The sequence below is a fragment of the Mizuhopecten yessoensis genome, unplaced genomic scaffold (assembly GCF_002113885.1).
Source record: "Mizuhopecten yessoensis strain PY_sf001 unplaced genomic scaffold, ASM211388v2 scaffold10975, whole genome shotgun sequence".
Classification (NCBI taxonomy): Eukaryota; Metazoa; Mollusca; class Bivalvia; order Pectinida; family Pectinidae; genus Mizuhopecten; species Mizuhopecten yessoensis.
The window spans coordinates 197,074-221,225 of NW_018408815.1; the positions used below are offsets into that span (position 1 = coordinate 197,074).

The 24,152-nt window shown below is 37.2% G+C and overlaps 1 protein-coding gene across 1 annotated transcript in view; it reads left to right on the top strand.

Annotated features, from left to right (window-relative positions):
* Nucleotides 1-24,152, top strand: part of LOC110464245 (calcium uniporter protein, mitochondrial-like) — a 98,087-nt gene that overhangs the window by 16,865 nt on the left and 57,070 nt on the right. The window contains exon 2 of the mRNA XM_021519354.1: nucleotides 21,551-21,611. Within this exon, the coding sequence (XP_021375029.1) occupies nucleotides 21,551-21,611 (61 nt within the window). The remainder of the gene's footprint in view (nucleotides 1-21,550; nucleotides 21,612-24,152) is intronic.

Here is a 24,152-nt window from a genome sequence, read left to right on the forward strand (position 1 = left end):
TCCAGCTAATTCTTCCTGTCATATTCTATAGATCAATCATGGCTAAGGCAGAAGTGGATTTGAGACATCCATGATCTTACTGTGTATTTAAAACTTCCTGTCCTGATATCCTAATAAGAGCGAGAAATATCTGGAAATCTCATACTAAAGAACATGTTTTTTACTCCAGCATCTTGCCAGATCTGTGAAATGTCTAATGCTAAGTATCTCAAGATCTGTTGGTATATGCTTTAAATGCATACTTTATGAATCCAGCAGGTTTTCAGAACTTGCACTGACTAGCAGAGTCAGTGTAAAATATAGCTTTAAGTACATTATATTTATTTACTGAAGTTCAATCTATAATCCTAGTTGATTTCACATGGAATCGGCTGACTGCATATTTACACTGAGGGTTTATACTACAAAGAAGTACTGGATCGAAAGTCTTTATCAGGGTAGAACTACCTAGGTATGTTTATTTAACACAGCCAGAGTGTGTGTCAGTGTGGGCTGTGTATAGATAAACTGCCGCCCCCACGCTATAATATAAAGCAGGTAAAAACCTGTATACAGGTGTGTACACAGTCACCAATACTATTATTAGAACTCCACAAGATCTGTTCAAACAATTGGCCATGTGGTATCATCCATTTTCATGAATAGTGCAGGACATAAAGAAAATGAATCTGACATTTAGATGACAGTTTTAATGCATACATTCACAGGCTATATGTAGAAACTGTCAGTTCCATCAAGTAAACCTCCAGACGAAAGACGAGGATGTTTTTTGGCATGTAACAAACACCTTTGCAGACTATTAATATGGTGCCTGAGTGTGTTGGAGTTTATTTATTGAACATAAGACTTGTCACAGCTCATCACTCTCATTGTATCATTAATCCTATCAAAATCCAGATTATTTTGTAATAAAATATAAAAAAATCTTGAATAAGGAAGATTTCACTTGAATTGACGTGTGTATTGAAGTTTCAATTGAATTGATGATCATAAAGCACACAGATTATACAGTTTCTGCACTGATAACTTCCTGTATGTAGATATGGCCCCAAGCTTTCAAAAACAACTGGGACCTACATTATGTAGCTTTAGGACAAGTCTTTTCTAGATTTTTAGATCACCTGCCCAAAGGGCAAGTGAGCTTATGCCATGGTGCGGTGTCCATCATCCGTCCGTTCGCCCGTCGTCCGTCTGTCCGCCATCAACTTTTTACTTTAAACAACTTCTTTTCAGTAACCAAAAGGCCTAGGATGATGATATTTGGCCAGTAGCATGCTGTAATCAAGGGCTACCAAGTTTGTTTAAATAAATGACCTTGACCCACTTTCAAGGTCACAGGGGTCAAATGTCTTAAAATCTTCAAACAACTTCTTCTCAATAACCAAAACGCCCAGGGTACTGATATTGGGCCTGTATCATGCTGGAATGAAGGACTACCAAGTTTGTTCAAATGAATGACCTTGACCAACTTTCAAGGTCACAGGGGTCGAATGTCGTAAAATCTTCTAACAACTTCTTCTCAATAACCAAAACGCCCAGGGTACTGTTATTGGGCCTGTAGCATGCTGCGATAGGACTACCAAGTTTGGTAAAACAAATGACCTTGACTAACTTTCAAGGTCACAGGGGTCAAATGTCGTAAAATCTTCTAACAACTTCTTCTCAATAACCAAAACGCCCAGGGTACTGATATTGGGCCTGTATCATGCTGGAATGAAGGACTACCAAGTTTGTTCAAATGAATGACCTTTACCCACTTTCAACCTGATGCCCTTGTTTGACATTCACAGGCGTCATCTGTTTAAATCTTTCTTATGCATCAAACACTGATATTCTGCCTGTAGCTGTATTATAGTCCACTTTTAAGATTACAAGTGTGAGATTAATACCAGGTGGGTGATGCAGGCCCATTGGGCCACTTGTTATATTTACTGCTTGTGTATAGGCATTAAATATTTACCAGAAAGTTTATCCAATCCGTCAGCCATTTTAAGTTTTGTCATAGGTTATTAGCTCACCTGGCCCGAAGGGCCAAGTGAACTTATGGCATGGTGTTGCGTCTGTCGTCCGTCCGTCGTCAACATTTTAATTTAAACAACTTCTTCTCAGTAACCAAATGGCCTAGGGTGATGATATTTGGCCAGAAGCATGCTGGGATGAAGGGTTACCAAGTTTGTTCAAATAAATGACCTTGATTTATATTCAAGGTCACATGGGTCAAATATGTTTAAAACCTTTCAACAACTTCTTCTGAATAAACAATAGGCCTAGGGTGCTTAAATTTGGCAAGTACCATGCTGGGATGAAGGGCTACCAAGTTTGTTTAAATAAATGACCTTGATTTATATTAAAGGTCACAGGGTCAAATATGTTTAAAACTTTTAAACAACTTCTTCTGAATAACCAAGAGGCCTAGGGTGCCTAAATTTGGTCAGTACTATGCTGGGATAAAGGGCTACCAAGTTTGTTCAAATAAATGACCTTGATTTATATTTAAGGTCACAGGGGTCAAATATGTTTAAAACTTTTAAACAACTTCTTCTGAATATTCGAGAGGCCTAGGGTGATGAGATTTGTCCAGTAACATGCTGGGTTGAAGAGCTACCAGGTTAGTTCAAATAAATGATCTTGACTTATATACAAGGTCACAGGGGTAAAATATGTTAAAAACATTTAAACAACTTCTTCTGAATAACCAAGTGGCCTAAGGTGATGATATTTGGCCAGTAGCATGCTGGGATGAAGGGCTACCAAGTTTGTTCAAATAAATGACCTTCATCCATTTTCAAGGTCACAGGGGTCAAATATGTTTAAAACCTTTGAACAACTTCTTCTGAATAACCAAAATGCCCAGGGTGATGATATTTGGCCAGTAGCATGTTGGGATGAAGGGCGATCAAGTTTGTTCAAATGAATGACCTTGACCAATTTTCAAGGTCACAGGTGTCAAATGTCTTAAAATCTTCAAACAACTTCTTCTCAATAACCAAAAGGCACAGGGAACTGATATTTGGCCTGTAGCAATCAGGGCTACCAAATTTTTTCAAATGAATGACCTTGACCCACTTTCTACCTAATGCCATTGTTTGACATTCAAGGTCACATTGATATTCTGCCTGTAGCTGTATTTTAGTCCACTTCTAAGATTACAAGTGGGAGATTAATACCAGGTGAGCGATGCAGGCCCATTGGGCCTCTTTTATTTGGTATGTTTTGAGTATTTTCTACTGTCCATGGTCACCTTTTGCAGTAAACAAAAATTGTTTTACACCTGCAAGGGACCCCAGACAATTCAACTCAGAGCTGTGAATAGTCTCTTTTTAAGTTGGCAAATATATTGCTTCTTTTTGTCTGTGCAGGATCTGATCTTCCTGCCAGTCTGTGACATGATTTTCTTTATAACAACCCTGTGGTTCCCATGGCTACTATTATCAGTGCCCAGCCACCGAGGTGAGGGTAGGGGTATCATTGTAGTATTGGGTGATACTCCTGTAGTAGATCTATGTTGCCCATTATCACCACTTTAGCAGTGTTGTGTCCACTTCCCTACAGTCTACCAATAGACATTCCTAGCATTGATTTTAACATCTCCAGTCCTACTAACTACACCTTACTCCCATTACCAGGCTAAAGACAAACTACCACCTCACCTAGTAGACGAAAAACAGCTTTTCGTTAGATTCCTAATGTCCATTCCCCTGCAATGAAGAACAAATATTGGATATTAAATGTAGGATGTTTGAAACATTTCTCCACAAATATCAATATACATTGTAGAAGCCAGTTTTATTGACCAGAAAATTGGTACTTGCCAATATAGGAGTTAATTAAAAGTACAAATAGAGTTATTTAACTTGTTGATGGTCCCAGACATTCATGATAATATTGAACCATACATTAAGATCAAACAAAATGGTGAGCAATACAAACTCTAAAAGATCTTATCAGTGTCACAGTAGTGGTGATGACATATGCTGTACCCGACAGTAAATATTTATAGTTCCCTTCTGGAGGTTTACAGGACTCCATATATATATATCAGTTTATTGGTTGTATGACATCACAATGTTTAATATTTACATTTGCATGGCTTTGACACTATATAGCCTCTTTGAAAGCTGTGTCGTGTAATAATACAACACTGACCGGAACTACAATATCCAATGTAAATAAACATTACAGCTGCTGAAATATCGCTGGGCATTGTGAGACTTGACAATGTCATTGAAAATTACGTGCAAAATAAAAAATAAAATACTTTTATTACAACAAAAACAAGACCAAGGTCTACAATATCGTACAAAATGCACATCGGTTGAAATCACCAATGCGGCAATGGAAACAATTTTAACGCTCATGCAATTTATCAGAAATATCGTCTTTTACACTGCACTGAATAACAGGGGTTCGTTACAAATGCCTGAAATACACATATTCTATAGACCTACTGACAAATATGTGACAGACCTACTGATATTAGTCACAGCACACATAAATATTTCAGACATGTCATTTGTAATGAACCCCTGTGCTCCGTCGCAAGATCACTCACTTCAAACGCTATCAATTTCACGTGTCTCGCAGTCACGGTTTCCTCAGTTTCTGATGACATGTCAAATAACTACGCTGTTATTGAATCTTCTGACTATAGTCAGGTTCCCATACAATCAACAAATAAATTCACGTCTGGATTCTTAAAAAAAAGAGAAAAGTTCCAATTAACTTCCAAAAATAACTCCCTCGTTGATGGCAAGGTCGGATTTACAGTGTTCACTGTATTTATCCATGCGAGAAATTTGTCCCGGGGAAAAATCGAAACAATTTCAAATCTATTCTATTCTATTGATAAACTTAAATCACCATATAGAAATATCATACGCAATTGTATTGATACTGATTTGTGGAATATAATTGAAGTGTTTGTTAAAATTTCAAAGTACTACTTTGTTTGCCAATCGGCAAGCGACAACACGCTGTTCCAACTATTGAACGAATTTGTGTGGACTGTTGATAAGGCGGGAATTTTAAATTTTAAATATAAATTGTAAGTTAAAAAAACCCATAGGAGGCAGAGAAAACGTATATATAAGTATTGAACTGTTTTTGTATGGTATTTTTGATCTATTTGAATGACACATGTTGTTTGCTTGCAAAGCTGTGTCATTCAAATGGATCATAAATACCATACAAAAACAGTTCAATGCTTAACAAGAAATCACTTGAAGATGGATGAAAGGCTTGAAAACATCAATTCTGTCTAAACAGTCTTGTCTTTAGAAGAGTTCCTCCTTCAGTTGAGAACCTCAAGTTCCCTGGTAGCTTCCTAGAGAGTAAAAACACAGAAAATGAATCATTATCATAAAATCCAGTAAAGATGTAACCATCACTACTAATTTCATGCACATCACATATTAGTTAAAGGATCATATACAGTGGGAACTGCTATAATATACTGTTAATAAAATGAAATTGTCTTGACTAGAAATCACATGGAAGTATAGCCGAGTATCAGTAGAAACTTTGAAAAAGTGAAATTAGTCTTCATATCCTAGCAACAAGGTGAGTTGTGTAATGATATTATAGTAGAGTATACAGGACTTGGAGAATCTTGTTGATTTTGTATGTGTACACACACAAACATGTATATATATAAAACCTCCCTTAAGCATGTATCTAAATTCCTCCTTATGAAGTACTCCACAGCTCACATCTCACAGCCAACATCCCACCACACCCCTTTTTAAAATGAAAGATTCTGAGATGGAAAACATCAGGGAAGAGACTAAAATAGCATACAAATACTGTACGGTAAAATAAAGTAAAATATAACAACGTAGCTGCTTGCAAATATCATTTAGACTTTAACATTTACCTGGCACAGCAACAACTTCTTCCTAACATCAAAATACAGGTTTGTTTATAATTAGATTAACAGTGTGTTGTCAATAATCCATATTCCCCTCATTAAGAGTCAATAAGTGTACAGCCTGAAACCTTGTTGCTGCTGCAACAGAAGCCTACACTGGTAACCGTAAATGTTCTATGATGGCTGCCCTAAGACTGACCCTGAGTACAACGCAAATGTTTTTTGATGGCTGCCCTAAGGCTGACCCTGAGTACAACGCAAATGTTCTACGATTCCTGGCCTAGGCTGACCCTGAGTACACCGTAAATGTTCTACGATGGCTGCCCTAAGGCTGACCCTGAGTACACCTTAGGGCAGGCTGACCCTGAGACACCGTAAATGTTCTACGATTCCTGGCCTAAGGCTGACCCTGAGTACACCGTAAATGTTCTATGATGGCTGCCCTAAGACTGACCCTGAGTACACCGTAAATGTTCTACGATTCCTGGTCTAAGGCTGACCCTGAGTTAAGTCTATTGATATGTAGGGGTTGATTACTCCAAATGATCACATGTACTGGGTGTTGCACATCATGATTATATGCAGACCTAAAATATTCAGTAGCTACTTACAAATGTCATTTTTGTGTTTTGACTAAGGATAGGCCTAACACGATAATTAGACTCATTCACCCCTACATATTTAAACTGCGCTTGCTCAGTATATGATTTGGTAAGGTTCAAATGTGATCTTGGGAGTGAATGGGTTAAAGTAGAAATGATTTGAAATGAAACACAACCCCACATTTGTAATTGAAGTCAAAATTATGATATGTATGGACTTTTAATTACTTCATGTTTGCTGTAAAGTGCTTCAAATGTCAAGGTCAAAGTTCTGCAGCTTTGTTCCTGTAACAAATATAGTAGGTGGGGTTGAAATTTTGCATAAAATTATCTTAACTAACTAGTTAGAGCCCTACTATATGACTACAGCCAAAATAAACTTGATTAGAATATCAACACAATATAGTGCAATGTCAATATACTTATATGAGTATAGAAATAAACCTTGGTTTGCAAACAGAAATAAACCTTGGTATACACACAGAAATAAACCTTGGCATGCACACAGAAATAAACCTTGGTATACACACAGAAATAAACCTTGGTATACACACACAAATAAACCTTGGTATGCACACAGAATTAAATCTTGGTATACACACAGAAATAAACCTTGGCATGCACACATAAATAAACCTGGTATACACATGGAAATAAACCTTGGTATGCACACAGAAATAAACCTTGGCATGCACACAGAAATAAACCTTGGTTATACACACAGAAATCAATCTTGGTATGCACACAGAAATAAACCTTGGTATACACAAATAAACGTTGTTATGCACACAGAAATAATCTTGCTATGCCCACAGTTTACATGTTGTGATCAAACTTAATGTATATTTAGAAATACAACTTGATGTACACATAGAGGTTCCCCAATGAATTAGTTAATTTTCAAATTGTATTAAGACAAATGGTTTATTGAGTTAGATAAACATGATAATCAACCATCATGAGTTTGGGGACCTTTGAATACCTCTCCCACAATGTTCAGATAGTACATAAAGAAAGCCATATGTCTCTCTTGAGAATACATTATTCCTGTTTTTAATCGGGGAAACTATTGCCATGAACTAGGACGTCACAATTGAAGATGACGTCACAAAGCATTGTTACTCGATGTGATAATAAGAATATTGACCAACAAAATCATGTCCAGGATGTTTACCCACTAGTAGGTGACCAAAAATATTTACCAACTAGCAGGTTTATCTAACGAGTTGTGAGTGAGCTGAAATCTATAGTGGTTATGGAAGAAATAGAAATAAAACTTTGTCTTCACACAACATTATTTTATTACATTATCATTCACCAAGAACTGGAATATGTATCACATACAATCTATAGTTTAGTTTGTAATTATTGATCCAGCTAAAATCTTCTAGAATTTGTATAAGGTTCTTCAATTGATTGTTTGAATTTGAAATTAATTCCTGTGTTTGAAAGATGGAAGTATTATGCAATCTGACCAGTGACCACATGGGATGACAGTGGTTTAATATCTCAAGATGAACACCACATGTCAGTAACTGTACTTGTCATCTTTGTTAATCTGCTTGTTTGATGGACTTCGGCAGTGTCATGTTTTGGTATCAGATTCTATTGAACAACAGATTTCATATTTATGTTTTCATGTGCTGGATTATAGTTTCTTCATTCTATATATTTCTTGAATATACTGAAGGGATGGATCAGGGAAGTCTTACAACCCGGTGGAATTTCTTGTTCTGTCGTGTACTGCAGATTAAAAAAAAAATTGCAGCAGAATTTTAAGCAATTGTGAGGATTTTGTTTGATCAATACATAGAATTTAATAAATCAGTACAATGGTTGAAGATTGAGGATGAGACTGTAAATTACTCCTTAAATCTTGATGACTTGGGGATGAAAAGCAGGCCTTTCCCCAGAGAGTTGAATTACAGGCGATGGTGGATACACAAGGAAACACATTAGAATATTACAGAATAATGAAGGGATTCAGAGACGAAGAAACAGGGTTGTGTAAGAAAGAGAAGCACATTGGAATTTTATATATAAATGAATTAATACGGCTAAGAACATTTGAATTACATATTATATTGAATTAATTCAGCTTCAAAGAGAACAGAGAATTCTTGTATGCTGGTATAAGGTCTAATAGCTTACAGGATTCTGTTGATGTTAGGCCATCCTTAAGAAGATGTTTGTACTACTCAGGGAAAATCTTGGAATTTGAGAGCAGTGGGGCTTTTCAGCAATTTTTAGTCAATATCAAAATTAAGATGGGCCATTCTATGTAAAATTTAAAGAATATTGGATCATAGAGGGGTCAATTTCAGATTTGAGGGGTCATTAGCCCCATGGTCTCCTCCAGGATTATCCCGGCTACTAACCCTCTGGGAAAGAAATTTATTTGGGAGATGGAGGTTTTAGGAAATTATTCTTTGTGAGTATTATGTCAATTTTTTTTTTTTTTTAAATCAGAATGACAAAAAGAATCATTTATATGGAAATTTTAATCAAATTCAATCAGTGATTGTTTTGATATAACAAAAGCAAATATTTGTTAGTGATGGCCTTCATAATGAAGTTTACACTGCTAATGAGTGTAGGCATAGTGGAAGTTGCATAACTGATGGGGGTTTTGGGATTTGTTCAATTTTGTGAGCCTGCTCAGTATCTTTTGTGTTGGCAGAAAACTTAACAAGGGTATGATGAGTGGAAATTTGTGTGTGAGAGACAGTGGGAGGATGAAGTTGTCTCGTCAATCAATGCTCTTATATAATAGCAATCTTGTTAAGCTGTATTAGGACCTGGGCCAAGAAACTGGATCAATTAATTCACTGAACATAAGGAAGAAAAAATACACATAATCGCTAATGTACATTGATAACATAACATGTTTTGGAGTTTTCCCTAGTTGCGTACCTTTTTAATTGGCTTCTCAAATATCAAGTCACGGCTAATTCTTGCAAGTATCAACTGCAAAGCCATGTTTAGTTAATCAACACATTTCTTACTTTGTTGTAGATATAGGAGTCTAAAAAAGTAAATTCTATTGATTTCACATATATCTACCTGGAGGTTATATCAGTCGTTTTTTCTGTCTGTTATAGGAGTTTAACGGATAAATTTCTCCATGTCATAGAACACTCTCCCTCTGATTAAATACTTACTCAGAATTCAATGTTGTCTCCCACTTTGTTGGTATTTGATGCTCTCTTCTCCTGCATACATCTCTTATAATATGATGTTAAGTCTTAACTGTATATATTTCTTCCCTTGAGTATTGTGTGTGTCATGAATTGGTATTTGATGCTGTACCTCTATCCCTTACCTTGGTGTAGGGTGTTGTCCTGACCCTGACTTGGAATTTGATGCTGTACCTCTATTCCTTCCTTGCTGTGGAGCGTTGTCCTGACCCTGACTTGGGATTTGATGCTGTACCTCTATCCCTTACCTTGGTGTAGGGTGTTGTCCTGACCCTGACTTGGGATTTGATGCTGTACCTCTATCCCTTACCTTGGTGTAGAGGGTTGTCCTGACCCTGACTTGGAATTTGATGCTGTACCTCTATTCCTTCCTTGCTGTGGAGCGTTGTCCTGGCCCTGACTTGGTATTTGATGCTGTTCCTCTATCCCTTCCCTTGCTGTGGAGCGTTGTCCTGACCCTGACTTGGAATTTGATGCTGTACCTCTATCTCTTCCCTTGCTGTGGAGTGTTGTCCTGAACCTGACTTGGTATTTGATGCTGTTCCTCTATCCCTTCCCTTGCTGTGGAGAGTTGTCCTGACCCTGACTTAGTATTTGATGCTGTACCTCTATCCATTCCCTTGGTGTTGAGTGTTGTCCTGACTTTCTATTTGATGCTGTACCTCTTTCCCTTCCCTTGGTGTTGAGTGTAGTCCTGACTTGGTATTTGATGCTGTTCCTCTATCCCTTCCCTTGCTGTGGAGAGTTGTCCTGACCCTGACTTGGAATTTGATGCTGTACCTCTATCCATTCCCTTGGTGTTGAGTGTTGTCCTGACCCTCTATCCCTTCCCTTGGTGTTGAGTTTTGTCCTGACTTGGTATTTGCTGCTGTACCTCTATCCCTTCCCGTGGTGTTGAGGGTTGTCCTGACTTTGTATTTGATGCTGTACCTCTATCACTTCCCTTGGTGTTGAGTGTTTTCCTGACCCTCTATCCCTTCCCTTGCTGTGGAGTGTTGTCCTGAACCTGACTTGGTATTTGATGCTGTTCCTCTATCCCTTCCCTTGCTGTGGAGTGTTGTCCTGACCCTGACTTGGCATTTTATGGTGTTTATTTATTCCTGAGGTGTTTTGCCTACTTTGGTGTTCATGATTCGTCCTCTTTGTGAGATGTCGTTTTTCATTTGTATTTTTGTGTTTGGTACTGCTCCATTTGCTGTATTATTATTATTATATATTTTTTTCAATTTCTGTCTTAGATTTGATTTTAAAAGATAGAAATAGAAAACAAAATTACATAAAATGTTTTGTGTTTTTTCTCTGGATTGCTACCCCTCCCCCACCAAAAATAGTACGGAAATGAAAAATTAAAATGAAAGAAAAAAGGACAAGCTTAATTGATTGTCAATATACAGTCCCTTTCTCTCGGAGTCCCTTTGGTTGTCTTGTATGAAACAGTATGAAACAGTACCCAAATACTTGTCATCAATGGCCCACATGGGGACCATTTGGAACCTGTGATTATTCCGTTTTCGATATGTTTTATGGAAAGTGATATATTGATAGCTGCTAAGGGTATAATGTGTTAAGCTTCACGCAGATCGGTAACTTTCTGTTGGGTCAGGAAAGCTGTTTTCAGATCAATTACTCTTAATTTGTCAATGTACTGGACTGAAGGCCATTATTGTCATACAGTAAATTATTGTAGTTATCAGAATACACAGTTTCTGCGTGATTGAAGTTATATTGTCATGGATCTTGTATTTTGCCTACAAAATCTATTTTTTGTGCTCAGTTATTAAATCAATGTACATTGTAAGATCATAAGACTAGCGTGATCTTATTGGGGTCAGTACTAGTTTTAACAAAGACGTGGTCATTTGTGGTCCTTATTTGTAAGCATGGCATAGCTTGGAGGCTATTACCGACACAAGACATCTGATACAAACTGGAGCAGGCAACCTTTAATTAATCGACTACAATCTTTAGGTAACTCGTGAGATCTCTCTTGACCTTCACAATCAGTGCAATTCAGCGGCTGGAGTAAACTTGGCTGGACAGGGACTGGATAATCAACGTCTCTAGTGTCTCCAGCCTTTCTCTAGCCGGCAGTCAATTTTATACCAAGCAAAAGAGTAGCCATGGTTGATGGCCATGAGGTGATTGAGAAGATATTGATGGTATTGTCATCACCTCGCCCATTGCTATCTCATCACCTATACAGTCAAGTCCTAGGGTTTTTACTACCATCGTAAACTTGTGCAATAATGGCCACATTATGAGTGTTTCTTAGCTATGGGTTCGTCCTGTAGTGGTGCCTTCTCTTATATGAATTTGTGTAGTGGTGTTAGTTGATCGAAGTTGCCTTGGGAAAGGTCTTTGGGGGAAATTGTTGTCGCTGTCAAAAGTGTTTGGTCTTCATCAGAAATTTGTTTACTCTTGGTATGATGATTACTTCTTTATTTTTCATGTAATATTATCAACTGGTGACCAAAATGAGGTATCGGGATGTTATAAAAGACTTGCATGAATATATATGGAGTGTCTCTAATCAATAAGTGATGTGATCAGTTATTACTTTTAGGTAAATGCACTTGCTGAAATGCCCAATGCAATGTCTTTTCAGTACTTTTCTTCATAAGAATATTGCATGGTATTGATTAAATACTCACAGAGAGTGTTTTTGTTATCAAAGTGATTATTTGATACATAAGACAGGCAGCACGGTAGTATGTCAATAGGTGCAGTGTGGATTGCTACATGGTTAAGTTCGGGTCTTGTCATTCTACAAGGTGACAATCCTCCAGATAAATTTGTACTGTTTATAGACAGTAACCTGTAGCATCTGTCTCCTCCCAACAGCTGTGGTAATACATTCACTCCTTTGTTTACAAAGACATTTCATCCTCATAAACAGATAGCATGGATTTTCTGTCTAGTCACCAGGACATTTGTACTACATCATATTGACAGTTGAAGTCCCTACAACTTAATATAGACAGGTGTAGTCACAGTCTAGTTATCAGGACCTTTAAATAGAACTACATCATATAGACTAGTGTTACATAGTCACGGTCTGGTCACCAGAACTTATAGACAGGTGTAGTCACAGTCTAGTTATCAGGACCTTTAAATAGAACTACATCATATAGACTAGTGTTACATAGTCAGGGTCTGGTCACCAGAACCTATAGACAGGTATAGTCACGGTCTGGTCACCAGATCTTATAGACAGGTGTAGTCACAGGCTAGTCATCAGGACCTTTAACTATAACTACATCATATAGACTGATGTTACATAGTCACGGTCTGGTAACCAGAACTTATAGACAGGTGTAGTCAAAGTCTAGTCACAGAACTTATAGACAGGTGTAGTCACAGGCTAGTCATCAGGACCTTTAACTATAACTACATCATATAGACTGATGTTACATAGTCACGGTCTGGCCACCAGAACCTATAGACAGGTGTAGTCGCAGTCTAGTCATCAGGACCTTTAACTAAAACTACATCATGTAGACTGATGTTACATAGTCAGGGTCTGGTCACAAGAACCTATAGACAGGTGTAGTCGCAGTCTAGTCATCAGGACCTTTAACTATAACTACATCATGTAGACTGATGATTCATAGTCACGGTCTGGTCACCAGATCTTATAGACAGGTGTAGTCACAGGCTAGTCATCAGGACCTTTAACTAAAACTACATCATGTAGACTGATGTTACATAGACACGGTCTGATCACCAGAACTTTTAAACAGGTGTAGTCACAGTCTAGTCACCAGAACTTATAAACAGGTGTAGTCAAAGTCTAGTCACCAGAACTTATAGACACGTGTAGTCACAGTCTAGTCATCAAGACCTTTAACTAGAACTACATCATGTAGACTGATGTTACATAGACACGGTCTGGTCACCAGAACTTATATACAGGTGTAGTCCCAGTCTAGTCATCAGGACCTTTAACTAAAACTACATCATGTAGACTGATGTTACATAGTCAGGGTCTGGTCACAAGAACCTATAGACAGGTGTAGTCGCAGTCTAGTCATCAGGACCTTTAACTCGAACTACATCATGTAGACTGATGTTACATAGACACGGTCTGGTCACCAGAACTTAGAGACAGGTGTAGTCACAGTCTAGGGGTAGTCACAGTCTAGTTATCAGGACCTTTAAATAGAACTTCATCATATAGACTAGTGTTACATAGTCAGGGTCTGGTCACTAGAACCTGTAGACAGGTGTAGTCACAGTCTAGACATCAAGACCTTTAACTAGAACTACATCATGTAGAGTGATGATACATAGTCAGGGTCTGGTCACCAGAACCTATAGACAGGTATAGTCACGGTCTGGTCACCAGATCTTATAGACAGGTGTAGTCACAGTCTGGTCATCAGGACCTTTAACTAGAAGTACATCATAAAGACTGATGTTACATAGTCACGGAATGGGAACCAGGACTTATAGACAGGTGTAGTCACAGGCTAGTCATCAGGACCTTTAACTAAAACTACATCATGTAGACTGATGTTAAATAGTCACGGTCTGGCCACCAGAACCTATAGACAGGTGTAGTCGCAGTCTAGTCATCAGGACCTTTAACTCGAACTACATCATGTAGACTGATGTTAAATAGTCACGGTCTGGCCACCAGAACTTATAGACAGGTGTAGTCAAAGTCTAGTCACCAGAACTTATAGACACGTGTAGTCACAGTCTAGTCATCAGTACCTTTAGCTAGAACTACATCATATAGACTGATGTTACAAAGTCACGGTCTGGTCACCAGAACGTATAGACAGGTGTAGTCACAGTCTGGTCATCAGGACCTTTAACTAGAAGTACATCATAAAGACTGATGTTACATAGTCACGGTCTGGCCACCAGAACTTATAGACAGGTGTCGCCACAGTCTAGTCATCAGGACCTTTAACTAAAACTACATCATGTAGACTGATGTTAAATAGTCACGGTCCGGTCACCAGAACTTATAGACAGGCGTAGTCACAGTCTAGTCATCAGGCCCTTTAACTAGAACTACATCATATAGACTGATGTTACATAGTCACGGAATGGGAACCAGGACTTATAGACAGGTGTAGTCACAGGCTAGTCATCAGGACCTTTAACTATAACTACATCATATAGACTGATGTTACATAGTCACGGTCCGGTCACCAGAACTTATAGACAGGGGTACTCACAGTCTAGTCATCAGGACCTTTAACTCGAACTACATCATGTAGACTGATGTTACATAGACACGGTCTGGTCACCAGAACTTAGAGACAGGTGTTGTCACAGTCTAGTCAGCAGGACCTTTAACTAGATCTACATCATGTAGACTGATGTTACATAGACACGGTCTGGTCACCAGAACTTATATACAGGTGTAGTCCCAGTCTAGTCATCAGGACCTTTAACTAAAACTACATCATGTAGACTGATGTTACATAGACACGGTCTGGTCACCAGAACTTATATACAGGTGTAGTCCCAGTCTAGTCATCAGGACCTTTAACTATAACTACATCATATAGACTGATGTTACATAGTCACGGCCTGGTCACCAGAACTTATAGACAGGCGTAGTCACAGTCTAGTCATCAGGCCCTTTAACTAGAACTACATCATATAGACTAGGGTTACATAGTCACGGTCTGGTCACCAGGACCTAATAGTCACGGTCTGGTCACCAGATCTTATAGACAGGTGTAGTCACAGGCTAGTCATCAGGACCTTTAACTAAAACTACATCATGTAGACTGATGTTACATAGTCACGGCCTGGTCACCAGAACTTATAGACAGGAGTAGTCACAGTCTAGTCATCAGGCCCTTTAACTAGAACTACATCATATAGACTGATGTTACAAAGTCACGGTCTGGTCACCAGAACTTAGAGACAGGTGTTGTCACAGTCTAGTCAGCAGGACCTTTAACTAGATCTACATCATATAGACTAGTGTTACATAGTCACTGTCTGGTCACCAGAACTTATAGACGGGTGTAGTCACAGTCTAGTCATCAAGACCTTTAACTAGAACTACATCATGTAGAGTGATGATACATAGTCAGGGTCTGGTCACCAGAACTTATAGGCAGGTGTAGTCACAGTCTAGTCACCAGAACTTATAGACACGTGTAGTCACAGTCTAGTCATCAAGACCTTTAACTAGAACTACATCATGTAGAGTGATGATACATAGTCAGGGTCTGGTCACCAGAACCTGTAGACAGGTGTAGTCACAGTCTATTCATCAGGACCTTTAACTAGAAGTACATCATAAAGACTGATGTTACATAGTCACGGAATGGGAACCAGGACTTATAGACAGGTGTAGTCACAGGCTAGTCATCAGGACCTTTAACTAGAAGTACATCATAAAGACTGATGTTACATAGTCACGGTCTGGCCACCAGAACTTATAGACAGGTGTCGTCACAGTGTAGTCATCAGGACCTTTAACTAGATCTACATCATGTAGACTGATGTTAAATAGTCACGGTCTGGTCACCAGATCTTATAGACAGGTGTAGTCACAGGCTAGTCATCAGGACCTTTAACTAAAACTACATCATGTAGACTGATGTTAAATAGTCACGGTCTGGTCACCAGAACTTAGAGACAGGTGTTGTCACAGTCTAGTCATCAGGACCTTTAACTAGAACTACATCATATAGACTGATGTTACATAGTCACGGTCTGGTCACCAGAACTTATAGACAGGTGTAGTCACAGTCTAGTCATCAGGACCTTTAACTAGAACTACATCATATAGACTGATGTTACATAGTCACGGTCTGGTCACCAGAACTTATAGACAGGTGTAGTCACAGTCTAGTCATCAGGACCTTTAACTAGAACTACATCATATAGACTGATGTTACATAGTCACGGTCTGGTCACCAGAACTTATAGACAGGTGTAGTCACAGTCTAGTCATCAGGACCTTTAACTAGAACTACATCATATAGACTGATGTTACATAGTCACGGTCTGGTCACCAGAACTTATAGACAGGTGTAGTCACAGTCTAGTCATCAGGACCTTTAACTAGAACTACATCATATAGACTGATGTTACATAGTCACGGTCTGGTCACCAGAACTTATAGACAGGTGTAGTCACAGTCTAGTCATCAGGACCTTTAACTAGAACTACATCATATAGACTGATGTTACATAGTCACGGTCTGGTCACCAGAACTTATAGACAGGTGTAGTCACAGTCTAGTCATCAGGACCTTTAACTAGAACTACATCATATAGACTGATGTTACATAGTCACGGTCTGGTCACCAGAACTTATAGACAGGTGTAGTCACAGTCTAGTCATCAGGACCTTTAACTAGAACTACATCATATAGACTGATGTTACATAGTCACGGTCTGGTCACCAGAACCTATAGACAGGTGTAGTCACAGTCTAGTCATCAGGACCTTTAACTAGAACTACATCATATAGACTGATGTTACATAGTCACGGTCTGGTCACCAGAACCTATAGACAGGTGTAGTCACAGTCTAGTCATCAGGACCTTTAACTAGAACTACATCATATAGACTGATGTTACATAGTCACAGTCTAGTCACAAGGACTTTTTAACTAGAATCCTCCATAGAGAACGCTGTAGTTGTAGTATAGTCAGTACAACCTTTCATTAGACAGTGGATTGACCACTGACTATCAAAAGACAGTCACCTAGAAAATTATGGAAGATTTATAGAATATTCTGTTTGATGATGTTGTTTTATAAGTATGACAGATAGATTCCATTTAGTCTGTAATAATCTGATGTGATAACTACTGATGGGGTAATTGCTGGATATGACTCACACACAATAAGAAGTTTGGATCTTACAACTTTGGAAATAGTATACGTTTTTCTATCTCGTACCACTGTGTTCTTCGAAATAATATCTTTTTAGTTTGTTATCAAAGTTCTTCTTGTAAAACACTTCTGGAAATAAATCCATTCTGGAAATACAATTTATTTGTATCTTCTACCATTGTTCAAACCCCTTTTGTAAATATAATTTATTATGTCTGTCAGCACAGTTGTACTTGAAAGCTCTCTCTGGAATATGTATAAAACATGGAAGTACTTTTACTATTACACCCCTCCAATTTGGACATTGGAAACATGATGTATTTAGAACTATTTGTTACCACAGATGTGTTTGTAATGCAATTTAAAATGTAATTCTATCTGGATTTCAAATATTAAGCCAACTTCATATGTGTGGGATTTGATTGAATGGAGAATTTTACACATACTTCCTATTTTGCTAGACTAATCCTACAGTACATGCTATCTCTATTTCGATTGCACATAACATTAAACATTTGCATGTAAATTAGAACTTGTGTGTTGTTTAAGCATATATCCACTAGAGTTATGGCCCATGTGGTAATAAGCCGAGATAATTTTTCGAAAACTACTCCTAAAACATGGCATCAATTCTAAAGAAAGTTCATACACACCTTACCAAATAGCATACAAAATGTGTTGCCAGCATGTTGTTGCCATTGATATTAATAGAGTTGTTGCCCTTAGTATGAGGCCCCCATCGATCTCAATTGATTACATGTTCAATTTTTCCTTTGCCAATATCTGAGTTTCATGTAATTGTATTTAAAGTTTATTCTAAGGCTATGAACTTCACATTTTCAAATAAAACTAAATTGTGATATGTAAAACAAGTACTGTAAACATAGAAATGAAATTACTGCCAATACAAGCCATTATATTAGTATGGGGGCTGTTCAAGGTTTTTGTGGTTATCTTATAACTGAAGATAAAAGCTACTGCCTTTAACTATATTATTGCAATTGACAGTCAAGTATAGAGTAGGTAAATATACAGTACTTCATAGTTCATACATCACCAGATATCTATTCTATGTGTAAGTGTATCTTTCTACCGAGAGTAATGTTGTATTTGGATCGCCTGCCTGCTCCAGCAGATAATGGCATGTCTGTCAGTCTGCAGTGCTAACTGACAGTCTGCACTAGGCGCTGTTGTAGAAATCATAATGGAGAGTTTGAATTTTTCATGAAAATTAATATGATTTTTAGTTTTATTGCTCCATGTTATTGCCTTTGCCTAGGATTCCCTGGACTATCGCATAGAGAAGGCTATTCTTTATCTGGGCCAGTGGTAACTTCACATCAGGCTTTGGTGCACACATATAGGATTTTCACTGTAAACAGATCTGAGACCATTGCTTGAATTAGAGACAGTTCTACTAATTACTGTGGCTATTCAATTTGTTTTCATAGATACTTCATTCAACTTGTTCTATGTGAACATGCTAATTGCCACATAAAAATATCCCAAGGAACTTTAGGCAATGAATTTCTTTAATTTAATGGAATTGAGAATAAAGAGCACTTCTGAATGTTCTTTAGGGTCCCTGTCACACTGTACTGTGGCTTCTTCCCTTTAGAGTAACTTCCCCTTAACTTCCACTTGGATGTAACTATAACTGTAGCACAGTTTGGCCCAGACACTTTCCTTGACCAGGTAGCTCAATCGCTTGGAATGATACTATAACAATCTGAAGTCCAGGGTTCGAATCTAAATCTAGCCCTGCTGAATTTTTATGCTCCAAACACTGTTGTTGATAACACTTTGTTTATTTCATCTTAAATACTTCTCATAAAAATCTCGCAAGGTATGTTTTTCTTTAGGGAAATGATTTATCAAAGTTTTAGTATTGTCAGAAAAAACCAGTTTCCAATACTTATTTCCATTTTTGGCAGTGGGACAGGGATCCTTGAAGCAAAAAGCCAGATCAGACTTTCTTTTGCAATAATAACAACGTACTGAAAGATAGCATGATATCAGACACTGGCAATATGGCTGCCACACTGTTCTCTGATAATCCTAACTTTGTACATCAGTCTTGCCTATGAATGAAACGGCTTTTAGAAGTGAGGAGAGTTGGCCCGCATTTGATGTAAACTAGGATTGTTTTCTGGTCTACATCTTTCTATTTTCAATTATAATTTATAAATTCAGATTTGTTTAAGTAATAACTTAATGAAATTTATTTTTATATTGGGTCTTAACAAGGACCAATCTTTTGTCTGACCCATAGAAATCTCAAATGCCACAAATCTATTTATTAGGATACTTAAGACTCCTTGTATAGATACATCTAACTCTGGTCACTGCCATGAAGGAGATCAACAGCAAGTTAAGTGGCAGGTTTCTTGTAACTTCTATAATACAGAAAAAAATATATTCCAAGGCTTTTACACACTGCTCAAGATTTCACAAATTACGCAAATCTTTAAAGCCATAGAATGGCTTTTTTGTGTAATAAAAATATTCTTGAAAATTTGAGCCAATCCTTACATTAAGGCATGTTTGGAAATCCATATATTTCACATTTTAAAAAGAATTTAAAGATGTTTGCATTAACTACTACTGTTTGCAAAAATAACTACTCCTAGACCTACATAACTCTAGGATCAAAGAATGTCAATATCTTTGATGAAAATGTCAGGATTTGTGATAAGGACCTTGGTAACAAGATCAGTGTATTTGTTGAGCTGATAACAGGCAGCATGTAAGTGCACTTGTGGTCATATCAATTGCCATTAACACCTCGCATACCAAGACAAATAAAAAAAGTTTTTCTTGTTATTCTTTATTCAGCTTGGTCGTCCATGTGGATATTAGGAGCATGGTTTAGTATTACGTCTCTCAGCATCAGCAAAGGAATGAAGAAATCAATGTTTTGTCATACAGGTGAAAACATGTGGGTTTAAAAGGTGTAAAACCATGTACAGTTTGTATAGTGGAATGTAGGTACACCATAAAGAAAATGTCATTAAACCATATAAAGGAGAATGTCATTAAACCATATAAAGGAGAATGTCATTAAATCTCTTAGGTGAATGTCATTAAACCATTGAAAGGAAAATGTCATTAAACCATACAAAGGAGAATGCCATTAAATCTTATAGATGAATGTCATTAAACCATATAAAGGAAAATGTCATTAAATCTTATAGGTGAATGTCATTAAACCATATAAAGGAGAATGTCATTAAATTGTATAGGTGAATGTCATTAAACCATATAAAGGAGAATGTCATTAAATTGTATAGGTGAATGTCATTAAACCATATAAAGGAGAATGTCATTAAATTGTATAGGTGAATGTCATTAAACCATATAAAGGAGAATGTCATTAAATCTTATAGGTGAATGTCAATAAGAAGTATACATTGTATAGGGAATGTCAACAAACCATATATAGTGGAATGTAATTTAACTATATATAATTTAATGTCATTAAACTAAATTTGCATGCCATCATTAATCTATCATAGATGAATGTCTTTAAACAAAATAAAGGTGAATGTCATTACCAGTGTTGGTACACAGCGAAAATGACCACAACAATTCTAAAATCGTTTTGTTTGATTGGTAATTGGAAGTAGTACAGGGGGTTCCAGATCAAAGAGTTTTAAATGTAAGAACATTTGCAGTAAAATTAGGTAAGTCCTTTTTTAAGGCACAGACTGGTAGAGTTTCCAGCTGTACTAGAGTCTGAATCTGCTATTGGCTTATAAAATGGACCATTACTGCATTACATGTCTCGTGTACATTTTGTTGTAGTTTGCATATCATGACAGGTTCATTCTAGGAAAAGTAGTTAAAATAGCCAGTTTATAACATACACTTCCAAGGATAGCATGTTACCTATTCCCAAAGGAAGTCTGCATTAGGCAGCAAGACTTTCTGATAACTACCCGAGATGGAAATCATTACTTTGCCAAAGACACCCTTTTCCTGTGTGTATATGACTGACACATGTATATCTGTGCATATATTTGATTTGATAATGTACCTAAATATTTCATGCTTTGTGTATTTACAGATCCCAGCCCTACTGTGTCCATGTAGTTTCCATAGCTCATCTGTGTTATTGTCTGGAAGCGGTACGTATACCTTTTTATTATATAATACAGGCTATTTCCGTGCAGTATTGCCGTTCAATAAAAACGATATAGCACACGTACAATAAACATGCAAATGAGTCTTGTCACCGTGGGAAACAGGTCATATTCCTACGCAACATAACGTCTACGTTTGTAAACAAAATGGCTGACCGAATTACTGTTTACATTGATAGCAGAGGCAGGGGCACTGGGAGAATAAAATTAACAAACAAGTTTAATAAGTACAATATCTTATATAAACATGAGTGTTAGCTTCACACAAATTCAACACCTGCATGTTCAAATTCCACTTGAACTTCTCCGACATACACACAATCAATGGCGAACACGTGTAGCCGGTCAACTTCATAAGTGTTCCAGTTTCATGGCGGATTCGATTCCACAGTATATTTTTTAGCTCAGTGACAGGCAGAAACATCGAGGTTCACATTCACCAACAACCCTCTTCATGACCTTTACCTTGACAGTGCACACGCTGTTATGCCAAATATGTGACGTCATTGCTATTTTCGTAAACGCCAATTCGTTGAATGGTTTACGTATAAAAAATGATTTTTGATGCTGTTTTGATAATTATTAAAACATTGGTTGATGAAGAAAACCTAAATGATTGTTTGTTCAGCGAAAAGGTTCTCGAGAAGAAGTTTCTGAAACTATTTTTTATGGCGCAGCGAGCTCCAAACAAAATGCATGTAATGCATCCTTTCGTCAGCCATCTGTACAGTTTATATACATGTAGAGGAGTCGTGTCAAAAAAAAGAGTGTTTCTCTAATTATATAATAAATAGAATCTAACACTTGTGTTCATGTAATATTGAATTTATTAAACTCGTTTATTAATTTCATATGAAATTAATAAACTCGTTCAATAAATTCAATATTACATGAACACTCGTGTCAGATCCTCTATATATACTGGGAGTGACAATTCGCCTGACCTTCTCCTTACCCAGGAAACCCTATAAACAGCTAACACATCCTTATTATGCATGGTTTAGGGGAAGGTCTGATAGGGAAGCTACCATTAGTTAACCACTTGTGTAGAGTCACAGTAAAGATGTCCAGATTTATGTCCAGTTAAAACTCTAGCCATCATTGTGGAAACTGGATCGAGAGCATCCCAGTATTTATGTCTGTTCATCATCATCATTATATCACACCCACAGCCAGAGGTGATTATAGTGCAGCTTATCTGAGGTAGTAATCACAGTGGTATTAGTGCCAAAACTAACACCATATGGTAGATGAAATGTGTGAGCTATGCTTAGCTGTCATCTCGGGGTAACCCAATCATTAACACAGAGTGTGTATATTGCTGTCTGAATCTATCTGTATATAATATATAGTGAACACCCTTTAGATTCAAGATGGTAACTTCAATTTTGGAGGATTACAACAAAAATAGATGCCTTAACCTTTCTTTAGATATTTATGTGGAATTCGTGTTCTTGGATCTATTTTTTCTTGGGCATAAACAACTTAGCTAGCTGAATTAATGCATCAATGCATCATTATGCTTGAGGAGTCCTTCCAAAAGATTTGGAGGTCTGAGATTTAAACTGAATTCCGAATTTATCCTAGTGTTGCTTCAAAATTTGTTTTCGTGAAGTTTCAATATTGAATTTTCTACTTAAGATTTCCGCAACATGTTTTCTTTTACTATTTATATGACACCATCAAGGTACAAACATATAACAATGCTTACACTCAAAATAGAGTCATACATAACAAAGCTTACATTAAAAACAGAGTCATACACAACAATGTTTACATTCAAAACAGAGTCATACAAAACAATGCTTACACTCAAAATAGAGTCATACACAACAATGCTTACACTCAAAATAGAGTCATACACAACAATGCTTACACTCAAAATAGAGTCATACACAACAATGCTTACACTCAAAATAGAGTCATACACAACAATGCTTACACTCAAAATAGAGTCATACACAACAATGCTTACACTCAAAATAGAGTCATACACAACAATGCTTACACTCAAAATAGAGTCATACACAACAATGCTTACACTCAAAATAGAGTCATACACAACAATGCTTACACTCAAAATAGAGTCATACACAACAATGCTTACACTCAAAATAGAGTCATACACAACAATGCTTACACTCAAAATAGAGTCATACACAACAATGCTTACACTCAAAATAGAGTCATACACAACAATGCTTACACTCAAAATAGAGTCATATACAACAATGCTTACACTCAAAATAGAGTCATATACAACAATGTTTACATTCAAAACAGAGTCATACAAAACAATGCTTACACTCAAAATAGAGTCATACACAACAATGCTTACACTCAAAATAGAGTCATACACAACAATGCTTACACTCAAAATAGAGTCATACACAACAATGCTTACACTCAAAATAGAGTCATACACAACAATGCTTACACTCAAAATAGAGTCATACACAACAATGCTTACACTCAAAATAGAGTCATACACAACAATGCTTACACTCAAAATAGAGTCATACACAA